Consider the following 16,545-nt stretch of genomic DNA (forward strand, 5'->3'; position numbering starts at 1 on the left):
GATGGAGAGCTTACTCCCATCCAGGGAGCCCAAGATTATGGCATGGTCACAACGACTCTCAGGGGCAGAGCCAGAAAGGCTCTCAGACCCTCTCTCAATTCCCGGCCCACTTTGCAGAGGAGAAACTGATGCCTGGAGAACTAGATGGCCCAAGGTCATTCACAGCAGGGCCCATCTGGGCCTTGATTCAGGTCTCTGATCCTCCATGGGGGCTTTTGTCACTATACATGCTCCCTTCAGGGAGGCCTGAGTGGGGAGCATCTGAGACCAACTCGGACCCTCTGGGTTTGCTGGACAGTGACAGTCAGGGCACTTTCCTCAGCTTCCTCAGGTACTCTGTGACCTTGGACACTGATGTTCCAATGGAGCCCCCCCCCCCATTAAAAAGAAATACATATGTAAAAATAAAACAGGTGCTGAGTGCTTGCCTGCCTTCTCCAGTAGAGGTGGCAGTGCCCCTTGAGCTCTCCAGATGCATCCAAAGTGGGCAGGAAGGAGCAGCATAGACCCAGGACTCTTGGGTTCCCACCCCACTTCTCCAAGAGGTTCCCTTGGACAAGATTCTTAGCTTCTCTGTGCTTCAAATTCATTCCCTCTAAAATAGCAAGGACAATAGGACTTTGCTCTTCCCACAGTCAAAATGATCAGATGAGTTAATATGTATCTCGGGCACTTGGAATAATGCCTGGCACATATTAGGTGCTAAATAAGTGTTACCTCTTTTATTATCAGCTGTATCTTTCTCTGAGGGGAGCAAAATGGTGCACAGAAAACAGAGAAGTTAAGTAAGCTGCCTGAGGCCACCCAGCAATTCTATGGCAAAACCAGTCTGCCTGTAGGCTAGCCTGCTTTGCCTGTATGTGTGAGGGTTCCTCCCTTTCTCATTCTAGGCACAGCCCCTCTTCCCGGTCCCCATCTGAGACAGCCAATGTTGTTTTTTTGGCAAGGTGAGCCGGTGGCTGACCTTAGGGACTGAAGAGCACCATCTTCCCACTGTGTCCTTTCAACACCTGCCACTGACCCTGAGCCCTTGCCTTGTCTCGTAGACCATACCACACTGCCTCTCCCCACTTTGTTTCTAGCTGACTCACTACCCCTGCTGATTTCTTATCCCATCCCTTGCAGCCAGAGATGGGTCAGGCTTAGGGACAAGTTACCCCTAGATGTCAACCTCCCTTGTCAGCCTGTCATCTTCTCTCTCCGACACTTCCTACTCTTTTGTTCTCTGGCCTCAATACACTCCCTGGCATTTCTCATTCCTCACCTGTGGGCTTGTTGGGAGGGTAAGCGGCAAAGGCTTAAGCTGGCCTGCCTTGCCCCATCCTTGTCTGGCCTGGCCAGTGAGCATCCTGCTGGGTCGTAGAGGCAGTCTCCCGGCACCGAGTGTGAGGGTCCCCTCATGTGGGGTTGCCCAGCTTCCCTCCCTGGCGTCAGCATGTACATCCACTCACATTCCTGCTTCACTGGAGGCTTCAGAGCTCCCAAGGCAGTGATTTTGTCTCCAGAGAATATATCCTTCATGCCTTAAAAGTGGTTTTTAAAAAAACAAGTAACCTAGCACACTCCTTTTTACACCCCCTCCTGTCAGCCCCCTCCCATTCCCCAAGTGCCACACTGGCTGCCCAAGACCATCCACTGGGCCTCTGAGGGTGGCAGGCCTGTTCTGACAACATCGGTCCTGCTTGGTATGTGGCAGGCGATGCACATCCCTGATGTTCTGCCCAGCTGCCCGTGCAGAGCTCTCAGCAGCTGATTATTGGCAGGTCCTGTAAAATGAAATTTAAAAACGAACGGTGCTGCTGCAGGCAGTTCTTTTCCTGCTTATTTCCCTCCTCCACCATCCCAAGCCTGCTGCTGAATTCTTGGCCCCCTGAGTCTCCGCTCAGCCCGAGGTCCCCAGCAGGGAAAAAGGCATTCCCCTCTGGCCGAGTAGTCAGCACTGTTATTAATACCAATATTAATAATAGCTACCATTTATCAAGTGCTTGCTGTGTACCCAGGCACGACGCTAAGCGCTTTATGTATGTAATCTCATTTAATCCTTAGGACAGGCATGATGTAAGTCCTATTATTGCTCTTTTACACATGAGTAAATTGAGACATGGGAAAGAGGCACAGGGAGGTAGGTTCCAAACAAAGATGAGACCCTTGACTGCCAGCCTCTTTTTGAGGCTATGGTACATGTGAGAGGCTGTGAATTCCTGATAGGAGAGGGTGGGTGGGTATGTGTGAGTGTATTCACATAGTTGAGGTGGTCAGGGAGGGCTTCCTGGAAAAGGAGATATCTAAGATGAAACTTGAAGAAGTAATAGGAATTTGGCAAGTGAAGGCAGAAGGACCAGTAGTCCTGGCCAGGAAGTGAGAGTCCAGAAAGTTTGAGAAACCAGAAATGCCATCATCCTGGCTGCCTGACCTAATTAAGGAGAGAAGGAAAAGATGCTACTAGTTCTGCCCAGTTCCCACTAGTAGGCATTTCGGGCAGGAGGGGAAGTGCCCCCTTGACTCCAGCCTTCACACCATCTAGGAGCTGGCCTCAGTGTTCTTGAGCCTGGCTTGAGATCTCAGGAAGCCCCAGGTCAGCAGAGATGAGAGAAGGGAGGGCTGCACCCCTGCCCACATTCAGGGCCCCTGGACAACCCAACAGGAGCTGCTTATGGCAAGTGCTGCACAGTGTCAGCCCCATGTGAGAAGAACCAGGGGTTGAGGGAGAAGTACCCTCGCCTGCTTACTTCTGGGGTGTTTTCCAACACCAGCAACCAGTTCTCAGAATCTCCAGACACCAACTGGGTGTCCAACAGTTCAATTCTGACACTAACTACTTGAAGTTAGATTCCACAGGTTTAAGGGTTCTGTCCCACAAAACTGACCCACTTCAGAGGCCAGTTGCAAGTCCCAGGCCACCTGTGCTTCTGACCGACTGGCTATAAATTGGGGGTTCCCAAAACCCTTCCTCAGGTTCATTTAGCTAGAACAACTCGAAGGACTTAGGGAAACACTATTACTGGTTTAGTATAAAAAATATACCTTAGGAACCCCAGAGGGAAGAGATGCATAGAGCGAGGCATGGGGGCGAGGGCGGATGAGGAGCTTTCATGCCCTCTCCAGGTGCACCACCCCCTCAGCACCTGCATGTGTTCCCCTGGCCTTTCTGGTGACCAGCCCCATCCTGAGCCTCTCTAGAGACCTCACCCTAAGTCACCCCATTGGCTTAAACTCAGGTGCGGTCAAAAGGGACTCCTTATGAATAACAAAAGATGCTCCTATCACTCCAGAAATCCCAAAGGTTTTTGGAACTCTGTACCAGGAGTGGGGACAAACACCAAATATATTTCTTACTATGTCACACTAGAGAAGGCCACTAGAAGGGGGCTTGTAGGACAGGTGAAGCCAGCCTCAGGGAGTTTTCATGGGGGACTCATGGAATGGGGGGCTCTTTTTAGGTGTGAAATTTCTCAGCCCATGTGGATATCACCCTGACCCCTTCCTGACCTGACCCCCACTCTGAGGTGTCACGGAGTAGTATAGGCTTAACCGCCCAGAGTTCTCATATGGCCTGTCGCTTACTAGCTGCATGACCCTGGGCAAGTTCCTACTTATCCCCTCTAAGCCTCGTTTTCTTCAATAATAAAATTGGGATATGATAGCACCCGCTGTAGCGTGAGGATTGATGGAGATGGTATAAGTGGCTGGTACAGGGAAGGGTTCCATAGATGGCTATTATTATTATTATTATTATTATTATTATTATTATTTTTATTATTATTTTATTATTTATTGAAGGGCTTCTAGGTGACAAGCCCTTTCATGGGCACCGGGGTTGTAGTGGTCATCAAAGCAGATAGCCCTGTCCTTGCTGCACTCACACTGCAGAAATACAATTCAAGCCACGTGTGTGATTTAAAATTTTCTGGGAGCTGCATTAGAAAAGAATATGAGGTGAAATTTGATTTTAATAATATATTTTACTTAACCCAATATATCCACAATATTATCATTTCAATACATAATCAACATAAAAGATGAATAAGGTATTCTACACTCACTTTTTTGTATAAAGTCTTTGAAATCTGGTATGTATTTTACACTTCAGCGCATCTCAGTATGGACCAAGGCTCAATAGCCACATGTGGCTGGTGGCCTTGCTGACCATATGACCTGACAGTAGTCTGCCTGTCTGCTGGCATTATTCCCTACTTTCCTCGAAGAGGGTAGCTATGGCACGGTACACATGTTCAGTGCCCACTGAAGCTCCAACTCTGTGTCTCCTTGCAGAATGCATGAAGCTGGCATAAGGGTAGTTGACTGACACTCCTGTCTTCTGACTTCCAGGCCAGGTGAACCGACTGCCCTTCTTCACCAATCACTTCTTTGACACATACCTGCTGATCAGTGAGGACACGCCTGTGGGTAAGTTGGCCCGAGGGCTAGTGAGCAGGTTGGGCGGCATGGGTTGGGGTCCTTTCTCACAAGTGAAGGGGATCTTAGAGTCTGAGACCATCTTCCACCCATTATTGGAAGCTCTTCCATGGCATTCCCGATGGATGTTCATATGGCTTTTGCTTGGTCGACTCCGGGGGCGAGGCACTCAGTACTTCCCATGGTGCCTCATTTCAGCAGAGGGGGATTCTGTTTCAGAGTTTATCACATTGATCCCGAGTTGCTTGACTTTCACTTTTGTGTGAGTTTTGTCTTACGAATTGGTTTGTTCCTCCTCCTTGTGAAAATTTGAAGATGGAAGCTGTTATAGAGTTTGTTTTGTAGCCTTTTGTACTTTTCTGTGATTAGTGAGTTTTTTTACATTGAGTATGCCTGTTTTTGTCATTAGAAAAAAATTAACCAGGATCATAAGCATCCTGGTGTTTACATCTCACCTCCCAACCTGTTGTCTCATCACTTAGGTCTGTCTTCAGAGGCCCCTTCTGAGGGCCTGACTCCTACACCTGTAACTGGAGATCTTACATAGCCCCATGGCCTTAGCTCAGCTCTAGGGACCCAGAAGCCTCTCAGGAAATGGGGGTTGAATTGAAGGAACTGTCTTGCAGCTGTGCTCATGGGAAGGCATTTGTTCCTGTGAGCATGCATGCAAACAACAGTGCCTGGAAAGGTCACGCCCACCTCCATCAACATTCCCTCCTCTGTCTTCATCCTTGTCTGTGTCATTTAGGGAAAGTGCCTGTAATCTGGGGCTTCATAAACTCCAGTCTGCCTGCTGTATGGGTATGAGAGCGGGGCTGTGTGCCAGAAGCAGCATACAGCATGGTTCATCTTTCTGGAGCTTCGCTTGTATTTAGAAATGAGTGGGATGGCTTGGAGAGGGGAGGGGTATTAAGATATTTAACTAACAGATAATTTAAAAATCTTTTATATAAAACTAAATGTAGAGAAGTGGTAGTATAGATGCAAAATGCTTCAAGGAAAAGCTCTGCTTGAAGAGGGGAGCTTTAGGCAGGACCCAGACTCTCCCCTGCTGTTTGTGGGGTCATGCGCTCAGCCCTTGAAGAGGTCTTTCCTTCTGTTCTTCCTGGTGGAAGCCTGTTTGCAGGGGGGTGCTGGGCACAGTAGGTGTGCTTCTGACTGCAGCGGGCATTGTCCCCATGGCCCAGTAGTGTTTTATAACTAGGGATCGTGTTGAGAGAGAGGCCACTCTTTTGGTGACTAGCAGCCCCCACAGATCAGCATTGGGAGGCTGGATTTGGGGACTGGGGTTTGGGAATCTGCATGTCTGAAGGGCCATCTAGGAAGGAAGAACATTCTTGCCTCTCTGGAATGTTCTTCCAGAGGCTTAGCTTACCTTCAGCGGTGGGGGGCGGAGGGGCGGTAGGGTAGAGAGGATAACTGCAAGCCCCTTGGGGACCTTGACTGGGGGATGTTTATGGGCTCCTGGATTCATTCATGGTTCTTCCCCACACTCAGACTTGGCATGGGGCTAGCATGGAGCCAGCAGGGTAGACGCCTAGAAAATGTGTAACGGTAACTGAATGAATGCTAGCAACGTTTGTCACTATTAGGGGCTCTCCTTTTTTTGATTCATTCATCAGTTTATCAGACAGATGTGGTGCTTGCTCCAGACCAGTCCTAGGTGCGGTGGACCCAGAGAGGAATTAAATAGAGCAATAAAGAAATTGGTGTCGTGGGTAATAGGGGCTGAGATTGATATCTGGTTGTGTCCCAGTGGGGGATCAAATGAGGAGGGGGTCATCCCTTTGGGGGCAAGGCAGAGACAGGAGGCAGCAGAAGAGGTTTTGAGCATAGTCCTGAAAGAGTCCCTTCCCATTTTTTTTTTTCGTTTTTTATTTTTAAATTTTTTTTTTTAGGGGAGGCACCCCTTGGTTGACTTCACAGATTACAAGGACCTTGTCAGTTTACAATCCTTTATTTTTTATTCTTTATGCCTATAGCACCTGGTCTTCCAAGGTAGTCTCCCATCCAAGTACTAACCAAGCCAGACCCTGCTTAGCTTCCGAGATCAGACGAGATCGGGCTTGTTCAGAGTAGCATGGCCATAGACTCCCTTCCCATTCTTACACACACTATTCCCTGTGGACGATTTTCCCAAGTGTCTGTTTTAACCTCATCATCTTGGAGATCATTTTATGGTGGAGAGAATATACATGGGACAGGTGGCCATTGAGGCAGAGGTGTGGCTAGCCGCTAACTGACCAGAGTGGCTGGCTGAGGGAGGTGAAGGCCCCTGTCAGGTGAGTGGTGCCGGCCTGTCACCCCAGCAGTGACATGCATTGCCCTGCTCAGAGGCCTGTGGTGCAGTGAAGGTGATAAGTGGAGTGGGGTAGACATTGCTTGGCCAGTGCTAATAGTGACAAGCCTTAGGCTGGAAGCCCCCCAATGAGCCCTCCCACAGGCCCTGCTTCAGCTACCTTTGTCTCTGGCTCTTGATCGTCTTGCAAATACTGGCAGTGATCGCCTCCAGGAGCAAGTCCCAGGACTCAGACCCGTTAAGGCTGCACTTGGCAGTCATAGCGGGGGCGTCCGCCTGTGCAGTGGGGATTGATCACTGGCTCTAGAGGGCTGTAGCAGTGAGAGAGGGCTCAGTGAGCTGGAAGAGAGCTCTGCTCATCTCTCTCTGGGCAGGGACTGGCTCTGAGCTGGCTCAGCACCCTCCTGGCCTGCTCGCTTCGTTTTGCATCAGGAGGAGGGCAGCACAGCTCTGGCCTAAAAGTCATGAGCCTGGTTTTTGTCCCTTGCTGTGTGACCTTGGCCATAGCACTGCCCATCTCTGGGCCTCTACTTTCCTATCTCGTCAATGAGAGGACATTGAAAAGATGGACCCAATGGACTTTGACTTGGGCAGCCTAGCTGGCCACAGTTGTCTCTGGGCCCTCAGATGAGATAAGCCTGGAGATCTCCACTGAGTGCTGTCACCTACATGGATGACCCTGGGCCATTCAGAGGGTGGATGTGGACTCCAGTAGACATGACAGGGTGCAGGCCTCTGATAAGCTATGGCCAAGATGAGAATGAGAGTTGAATCAGCTTGTCCAGGGGACTGGCCCTTTGTCTGCTGTGTGGAATGGGGTGGCCTAGAGACTTCATTCACTTTGAGTCTTGGTTCTCATTAACTCTGTGCTCTCAGTGTTCCAGTCTGCAAAATGGGAATGAGGTAGCCCCCTCTCTGGATTGTTGGAATATTTACGTATGATATCATTAACTCCAAAGCCTCCATATCTGGAAAGTTTTGTTATTTATTGAAAAGAGAGGCTGTGTGTGGCCTAGGGATGGCTGGATAATCTGTTTTGCCAGCCACGGGTGTGCGGGGGCAGGGGGAGGGGGAAGTGGGACAGACAAGTACATGGGTGAGCTGGGTCCAGTGGGGTGGTCGATACCAATGGCAAGAGGCATCGTCCAACCCAGTTAGAAAGTGTCAGCTCTTCAGTGGAGGAGGTCAGTGCTGTTGGCAGACTACACTTCCAGATCTGGGGTTGGTTATCTCCTTCTGCTTGGATATATGCCCAATGATGGGGAGTCATCATCTTACAAGGCAGCTCACTTCTGTGCTGTGGGATAAATCTAGGAATGAAAAATTCTACCAAATGTTAATATAAAATCTGTCTCTCTGGCACTCCTACCCATTAAGCACTGGAGCCTTACAGAATAATAATAATAGAACATGCGCTATGATATTCACTATGTATGTATAGCATATATTATTATAACAACAGTGCTTTGGAGTCCTCAAGGCAGTGTCCTAAGCATTTTAATTATTTCATTTTTAAGATTCCTTTCAAGAGTTGGAGATAGAGTTTGGCTACAGGCTCCATCATCAGTATGTAGTTTCCGTGATTGTGCTTTCCTTGGTTAAAGAGTGAGACGTTCATCTACCCCAAATCATCTGAGCCTTTCCATTTTTTATGCTTTTGCTTCAGTTCCCCTTGGTGGGCCAGCGGCCCTGTGCCCAGGGGTGGAATTGGAGGGCACCCCTGCACGGCCATCTGGAACCCCTTGCAGAGGCTGCGTGCTCTATTACTATCTCCAGGTACACCTCAGGTTCCAATTCCCTCTGCGTGATAGTTTTTTTTTATTCTTTTTTTTTTTTGAAGACCACCTCCCAGCTGGAGAAGACAGCAGCAAAATGAAGTCACTCCGTAGCTCTGTCCCCCTTCCCCCAGCCTGTTACCACTCAGGGCCCCCTCGTATTGTTCCCCCTTGTACCTGTGCATCTTGCTCCAGACATGCACATCGGTTGTTGGCAGCGGAGCCTGGCATGGGCGGGATGGAGCAAGGGCAGGTCAAGGACTCAATATCTGGTCTGGATGGTTGGCATTGCCCTCACCTTGGCCCTGGCTGTCAGCAGTGAGTGGCTGCATGGCACCTTTAGGATGAAAGATACTGCAAGGGTGCTGTTTCCAGGTCATCTCCTGAATCCATTCCAAACACTCCACCAATACCACTCACGTCAAGATCACCAATGACCCCCATGTAGCTAAATTCGATGGTTAGTTCTCCGACCTGTGGCCTTTCGGCAGCCGATCTTTCTCTCCTCCAGGGCATCACCTTCCTGGCTGTTCCTTCTCAGTCTCCTTGGCTGGTTCCTCCACATCTCCTGCACCTCTCAGCATTGGAGGGCCCTGGGCCTGGCTCCTGTGTCTCTTGTTCATGTTCTCACTCCCACGTGACCTATTGTAGTCTCAGAGTTTTAGATACTATCTGTATGCTGACAACCTTCCGCCTGGGCCTCCTCTCAGAGGAGATTCCAGCCTTGTGTATCCACCTCCCTACTAAACATATCCTCCTGCATGTCTGAGGGGCTCTCAACCCCAGAGTCTAAAGCTGAACTCCAGATCCTATTCCTAAAAACGCCTGCCACCCCTGCAGCCTTTTCCATCTCAGTTGCAACTCTGTCCTTCCAGTCGCTCAGAACAGAAGTTTGGGGTTGTCCCTGACTCTTCCCTTTCTCCCTCACCCTACATCCAGTTCTTCTGGATATCCTTAGCTCTATCGTCAAACTGTTTCTAGAATCTTCTCACTTCCTGCCCCTTCCATTCCTACCCCGAAGGTCCAAGCTTGGGTTATCCCAGCAGCTTCCTAATGATCCCTGTGGTCTCCATGAGGCAGCTTCTTCTCACCTTAGCAGCTAACTGATCAAGTGGTCCTTTTCGACCTGGGACAGAGCCTGACATGAGGTCTACTCCAGCCTGCCCACCCCTCTCGGAGCAACCAGCATTCTTAAACGGCATGAAAGCTGTTTGCAGGCCAGGTCCTGCTCCCTCTCACACCTCATTCCCTCCCCTCTCCCCAAAGCGCTCCACTCCAGCCACACTGGTCTCCTTCCTGACCTTTCAGCCTTTGTAGGTGCTGCTCCTGCCACCTGGGGTGTGATGAGCCTGTGTTGGTCAGTCAAGTCAGGTCAGATGCTACCACTCCAAGTTTCCCCAGGCAGGGTTCAAGTGCTGTTTCCTTTGCTTTCTTCCCTCTGTTCATCCCAGTTGGGGTGCTGTTGTTACTCAGTTGTTTGTCTGTCTCCTCTGTTGCTCTGTGAATGCTTCCAGGTGGCTAAGGCCATCTCTGTGTCCCCAGGGCCCATCCCTGTGCTTGGCTGGCATCTGTGGTTTGGAGGGCCTTGGAGAAGGAGTGAAGTCTGTAGTTCGTGAGCACAGAGGGGGATCTTCAGGACGGGGGCTGGGGCTGGCTCCATGCCTACTTACCACCCCTCCTGGAGTCTCAGGCCAGACAGTTCCCTCCAAAAAATGTGTCAGGAACAGTGTGTGGTGACAACAAGGATGGCTGTCCAGAGAATGGGCCCAGGTGAGCTTATCCCCCAAATGGCACAGACACTGTACATGCCTGTGCTTGTGAATGGTGAAGCCTGCGCCATGCCAGGTGTCATGTTTTTATCACTGCAGCTGCCTATCAGGGTGGTATGTGGCATATTTGTGGGGTCTGGCTGGCTCCCAGGGAGGAACACAGAAGCAACAGCATGAAGTCTGGCTTGGAGGCACTAGCTGACTGAGGAGCTCTGAGAGGGGCAGAGGGCATCTGGTCCACTACCTCAGCGGCCACCGATTCTCACACCTCAGGTCTTGGAGGGAATGGTGTCCCTTGGGCCTGGACACTGAGGTCACTCCTCCTATCCCAATTCTAAAGAGCCCCAGACCAAAGCCTTCCAACTGCTTAATGGAAGGAGTAAGAACTCTATCACAGCCTGTCACCTACTACTACCTTGCTTTCCAGCCACGGTGACCCGCCTAACACCCCAGAACCTCATGCTGTCTGACCACTGCGCCTTCGCCTGTGCTGTCCCCTTGCCAGGGGAGCCCTTTCCCCTTCCCTGTGTGGTGAATTCCTACTCATCGTGCAGGGTTTAGCTTAGACATCACCTGCCTTCCCCGCACCTACCTTCTGTCTGCTTTGTATTCACCTCTAGAAAGCTCTCAGAGATTTCTATCTTGCTATTTGTGTGTAACTCCCCATTGGCTGTTCATTTTTACTTATTACTTTTATTAATATCGACATTACAATTAATTATAATTTTGCATTTATGTATAATATAGGATTGTGAGTGATAATATTAGCGAGTATTTATTGACTGCCAGCCTCCTGCTGGGGCCTCGGTTAAGCCTTTTAAATGCATGACTTCCTGTAGATCTCACAGTGACTGTCAGAGAGAGGTGTCATCCCTATTTTACAGCTGAGCCAGTTGAGCCTGCGTGTCCTCTGTGCCCCATGCAAAGCACAGTGCCCCGTACAAAGCGGTCTCAACAGATGCTGGTCGAATGAGTAGAGGGATGAATGAAAGAATGAAAGGATGTGTGGATGGTGAAAGTCTTGCCAATTCCCCTCCCCTCGTTCCCCTGTCCCTTTGTATGTCACTTGAGATTGGTGCACATGGAGCCACCTTCCCCAGGCAGATTCTCCAGTTCCCCCAAAGCGTTTTCAGCCACAATTCAAGTGTTAATGCCCATGCTAATCACCTACAGGACTAAATTAGTCTTGTCAGGACCCATTAAGGAAGGAGCTGGGATTCATTAGGATGGATCGGGTCCAGGCAGCACCTGGCACCGCCTGGCACTGCTGCCAGTTGGTGCTGATTAATTTCTCTGCAAACTCCATCAATGCCCAGCTGTTTCGTCTGGACCCAGGGAGAGCAATTTTCAGGCAGGCTGACCTCATGTCAGTGGTCTCAGCAGACAGAGAAGCTGTGCCCCTGCAAGCACGTGGACAGCTCCCCACGGGGGTGGCCCCCACGGAGCACAGAGTGGGAGGCCGATGTGAATGGAGGGCTGTGTGGGCAGCAAACACTCAGGGATGGCAAGATGGCTGGCATGGGATGCTGGAGCAGATGTGGAGAGAGGTGGGTTAAAAGGGAGTCTGAGAGGTCTCAGGACCCAGTGTCCTAGAAGGAGCTGTCCCTCCTCCCCTATGCCCTCTCCCCTGTCTTTTTAAAGAGAAGAAATGATCTCTCAGGACAGAATGGAGAACCACAGCATGAGAATAATTTTTCTCTTAACCAGAGGGTTCCTTAGGGCTGACACGGGATAGAGGGGGTTGTGATACCCCAGAGCAGTTCCTCGGCAAGGGCCGGTGGCAAAGCTACAGGACTCATAGGGCTAGAGGGACATGGACGTGAGGAGTCTAGTGGATTCCAAACATCTGCTGGGTATGTGCTCTGAGCGTGGCTTGGGATTTTCTGCCAACAACCACCCCATACAGAGGTAGTGTTTCCTGGTTAACTTCTAATTATACACAAAAAAATAGAGTATGTTAGATAGTAATGAGTGCAAAGGAGAAACAATAGCTTCTGGTTAAAGTTAAGGTCAGAGGGAGACAGTGGGGCTGTAACAGCCTGTATTCTCACTTTCACTTTGAACCCCCCAATCCTAAGAATCTTCACAGGGCCTATGATGAACCCCTCGGGCCTCCTGTAGGACAGTGTGATGACCACTCTCTTAGTCAAACACACTTTACAGATGGAGAAACTGAGGCCTGAGAAGGGGAGCTTGCCCAAGGGCCCCAGTGAATTACTGTTGGATTGCAGACTGAAGCCTACCCTGACTTCACATACCAGCTGCAGAAAGAATTCAAGGGGGCGGGAGTCTGCCCGTGTAGGCATGTGGTGCCTCCTGGCCTGGGGAAGAAGGGGCGTCTTCCTGGGTTGATGGGCTGCAAGGTTGGGACTTAAAGTTTGAAGAAAGGGCTCCAGGTGCCTCACAGCTTCCTCAGTCTGGGGGTAGAATCCTTAAAAAAGAGAAGTAAGGTTAGCCCAGAGGCTCCCTGGGGCTGTCGACATTGGGGGAAGGGGGCATGGTTTTAGGGGAGGGAGGTGATCTAGATTCTGTCCAGATGATCAAATGCTGGGACCAAGGGGCCTGAGGCCCAGGTTCTTAGTGCCCTCTCAGACTTCATTCTTCCTTCCGGGAGGTGTGTGTGTTGGGGCGGGGGGGATGGGGATTACTCACAGAACCCCTAGAAGGCCCTGGGTGCTTCTGTGGCTTTGCCTCCTCTGCCTTGCTCCAGGGCAGCACAGGCCCTCAAAAAGGCTGATAGAACAGATTAGTGCCCTCTTGGGGGATCCTATGGGCTGTAGTCACTCCCAAAAAGCCCCTGCCTGGGCACACCTAAAGCCTGTGTCAGCCCCTCAACACATGGGTGGGCTGTAGGGTGGATGTTTGGGATTTTAGATGCAGCCATAATAACGTCAATGATAAGGATGATGTGCCACCTGTCATGTGGGCAGGCTGTTAATAGCCTGCACTACACACCTGTACCATGCTGTACTGCGAGGTGGGCTAAGGACATTCACACTAAAGATAACTGGGGAAATGGCGCTTGTCTTTCATTACATACCTACTCTGTGTCTAGCTAAGTTCTTCCTACACATTGCTTCACTGAATCCTTATAGCAAACAAGAAAGTGGGCCTTATGACCCTCATTATACATATGAGTGGGCAGAGGCACAGGCTCAGACATCTTTTCTAGGATGGAAATTGGACTTGAACCCAGTACCGCCTGCCCCCAAATCCTGTGCACTTAACCACAACTTTGGGATTCTGTGTGTGGGTCATTGATTTCAAGGAGCCTCAGTTTGGAGTGGAGAAGAGGACCAGAGGTAAATGCCCACTGCACCCCAGGCAAGTGGGAGCATGAGCTACAGAGTGCTGCGAATGCTCAGGAAGAAGTAGTTCTTTCTGGGCATGGGGATGGACAAGGCTTCATAGTAGAGGTGGCCTTGAGTGGTGGGGTTTTGACAGGCTGAAGCCATGGGAAAAAGCATTTCAGAAGGCAACCAGCAGTGGGGCAAGCAATTTGTGCTGTGTCTTGGATGGCAGAAATAGGTTGTTGTGGTTAAAAATAAAAATAATAATAGTAATTATTTAGGACTTGTGTTTTACTAATTAGGTTACCTGCATGATCTCAGCGAATCCTGAATAGCGGTGATGGAGATCTGTTCTATCATGATTCCTACATTACAGGTTCAGAGAGATCAAGCAAGCTGCCCAAGTTCCCACAGCGAAGTCGGAATTTGAATTCCAAGAGTTCGAACTCTAATGTCCACACTCTGAATATCTCGCTGTGCTGTTTCTCAGGACTGTTTGGGCCTTTCCTCATCTGTCGTGCAGGAAAGGGACCCAGTGACCAAGGGTGTACACTGAAGAAGTACTGGGTGAAGGGGCAGCTGCTCCTTCATACTGGGGAGAGAGGCCAGCACAGCTTGGTTTGGGAGCATAGGCCCAGGACTAGGGCAGGTGTCTGGGTTCCAGGTGTGGCTCTGCTTCCACACAGCTGTGTGAACTTGGGCAGGTCGGTTTCCCTGTCTGCCTCTCACTTCACATTACTCAGAAAATGCTAGTCTTTGATGATGTACTATGCAAAGTTGGAATTAGTGCTGAAACATGATTGGAGAAAATAGATGAGTGTGAGATTAGCCAAGTCTTTTGCTCTTGGCCTTGCTGGGCCTTTTCCAGTGACGGAGGTGAGCGCCTTGGCCAGCTGTGCTGTGGCCAGGCAGCAGGTACCTGCTCCAGAGGAACTGGGGGGCTGGCAGCTGGGCCCGGCCCTGGCGATAGGTGAGGATGTGCTGAGCTTGCAGCCAACCGGGAACACTTGCGCTCCCTGGGAACCAGCTGAAGGTATGATTTACGAGAGCTTAAAATCTTCCAGCTGGTTGGGGAGTTGGTGGCAGGCTGAGCTGACTTTGAACTTGTCATCACTTCCCTATCCCAACTGTTCTTTACATGGCTCAGGGGACCTGTGAGCCTGATTGTCCAATTACAGCTTGGCCCAGAATGGGAGGTTAAGTCTTTTTGTCAGCACTTGACCAAGAAAGGATTTGGACATCCAGGAAAGTTGTCCTTTGGTGCAAGGATCTCCCTGAAGGTCCCCTCACCTGACCACCTTCTTCTTCCTATTTCCCAACTATGCTCAGTACACCAAGCAGTGGGAGGGGAGTCACAAGGTCTCGTTCTAATCTCAGCTTTACTACTTATGAGCTGTGTAACCACAGGCAAGTCCCTGAATCTCTCTGAGCCTCCTTTTCTTCCCCTGGAAATGGGGTATGATCATATTTGTCCACCTGACTTCATAGGGAGCTTTAAGAAAGAGCTTTGAAAACTAAATTTCTGTACAAATGGCAGACATTGTTTTTACTGAGCCATTGTCTTTAAGTGCCTCCTCTCCCAAGAAGCTCTCTGTTGCATCTTCAGCAACTGCGGACTGTGTCACCGACTCCTTATCCTCTCTCTACTTCAGCTCCCTCATTTGGAAAATGGGTATGATGATCACAGTGTGTATACTCGTAGGACTGTGGTGAGGATTAAATAAGTTAGTTAATTTTGGGGATTTAGTACTGTGTCTGGCATTAATAGATGTTAACTATTATTGTTGTCATTGACTAGTGCTTTCCTACTTAGGTGAGAAGCAGTTTGGGGACAAGAGTGATAGCCTAAGTGTCCAAAGCCCACTGCTCTGGACACATAAATATTCGGTCTGGTTTTATGCATTACTCTTCTAAGGGGCATTTTTACTTTCCAGGTGGAACAGACCCAGAGGTTCCTGGTCCAGCTCCTAGTCTGGCCAGGGATCCGCTGGGCACAGCCATCTGCCAACAGGTAGTGCAGGCACTAGATGGGCAGCTCCCCATCTCACCAGAGAGTGAGTGCCACCCACCTATTAATGGGCTGTCCACCTCCTGCTGCTGCTCCCCATCCATCCTGGTCTGCCCAGAGCTCCCTGGAGTCAGCCTGTCTCTCTTCAAATAATGGCTGTCCAGGGTCTGAAGACAGAGGCCTGCCCCTAAATCTGCTTGTCTCCACTCTGGAGGTCCCCAGCTCCTGTAACCAGCCCTCAGACTCAGGACAGACTTTGCCCACTTTTTCCCTCATGGTCACCCTCCTCTGTGTGCCATGCACTGCACCAAGGAGTGCAGGTCTCTCGCTCCCTCTGAAAGAAGGGGTCACTAAGCCCACTTACAAATGAGACAACTGAGGCTGAGAGGTTGTCACCTGCCCGAGGTCTCCTAGTCGTTAGGTGGTAGAGCCGGACTCAAGCCCAGGTCTTTCTTCCTAACACTCTACCTTCTTTGTAAATGAGTAGATCAGAGGAGGCAAAGAGAGAACCTTCCAGCCCCAGGCCTGGTGTGGTGTCCTCACCCACCTTCCCTGGCCTCTCTTCTGCTTCCTTATTCTGCCTTCGTACTACAGTGGATGGAGGGGACAAGCGCCTCAGACTCTGGCCCCCTCCGGCCCTTGGGTGAGGGAGAGGGCGTGTGCCTAAGCTGCTTCTCTCCATCCCCTCCTTCTCTGGGCTCTCTTGGCGGCAGGGCTGTGCAGCAGGAGCTCTGGCACTTCCCTGACTGCTTTGGCCTTTGAAGAGGATAATTCAAGATGAATATGCTGGCGTCCGGCTGGAGTGAGATGGAGGGATTATTGAGTGTTGAACCTGCTTCGCCACATCAGCTGCTTTATGAGCTCTCTAGAGAAACCCTATGTTGTAGATAACTCAGCCCTGACAGGCGGGGGGCAGCGTCTGTCTTCCACGTTCCCTCAGTGAGCAGTGCTGACGGGGCCCAGGCACCCCGCTCACCCTGTCTGGGTA

The 16,545-nt window shown here is 50.4% G+C and overlaps 1 protein-coding gene and 1 pseudogene across 1 annotated transcript in view; one reads left to right on the plus strand and one right to left on the minus strand.

Moving 5' to 3' along the window:
* The window catches only part of LOC111746801 (cadherin-23-like), a 217,414-nt gene that overhangs the window by 40,888 nt on the left and 159,981 nt on the right, over window positions 1-16,545 (plus strand). The window contains exon 3 of the mRNA XM_023537833.1: window positions 4,330-4,407. Coding sequence (XP_023393601.1) covers window positions 4,330-4,407 — 78 coding nt within the window. The remainder of the gene's footprint in view (window positions 1-4,329; window positions 4,408-16,545) is intronic.
* Window positions 6,390-6,508, minus strand: LOC111746814 (annotated as a pseudogene).

Source organism: Pteropus vampyrus, unplaced genomic scaffold (assembly GCF_000151845.1).
Source record: "Pteropus vampyrus isolate Shadow unplaced genomic scaffold, Pvam_2.0 Scaffold202, whole genome shotgun sequence".
NCBI lineage: Eukaryota > Metazoa > Chordata > Mammalia > Chiroptera > Pteropodidae > Pteropus > Pteropus vampyrus.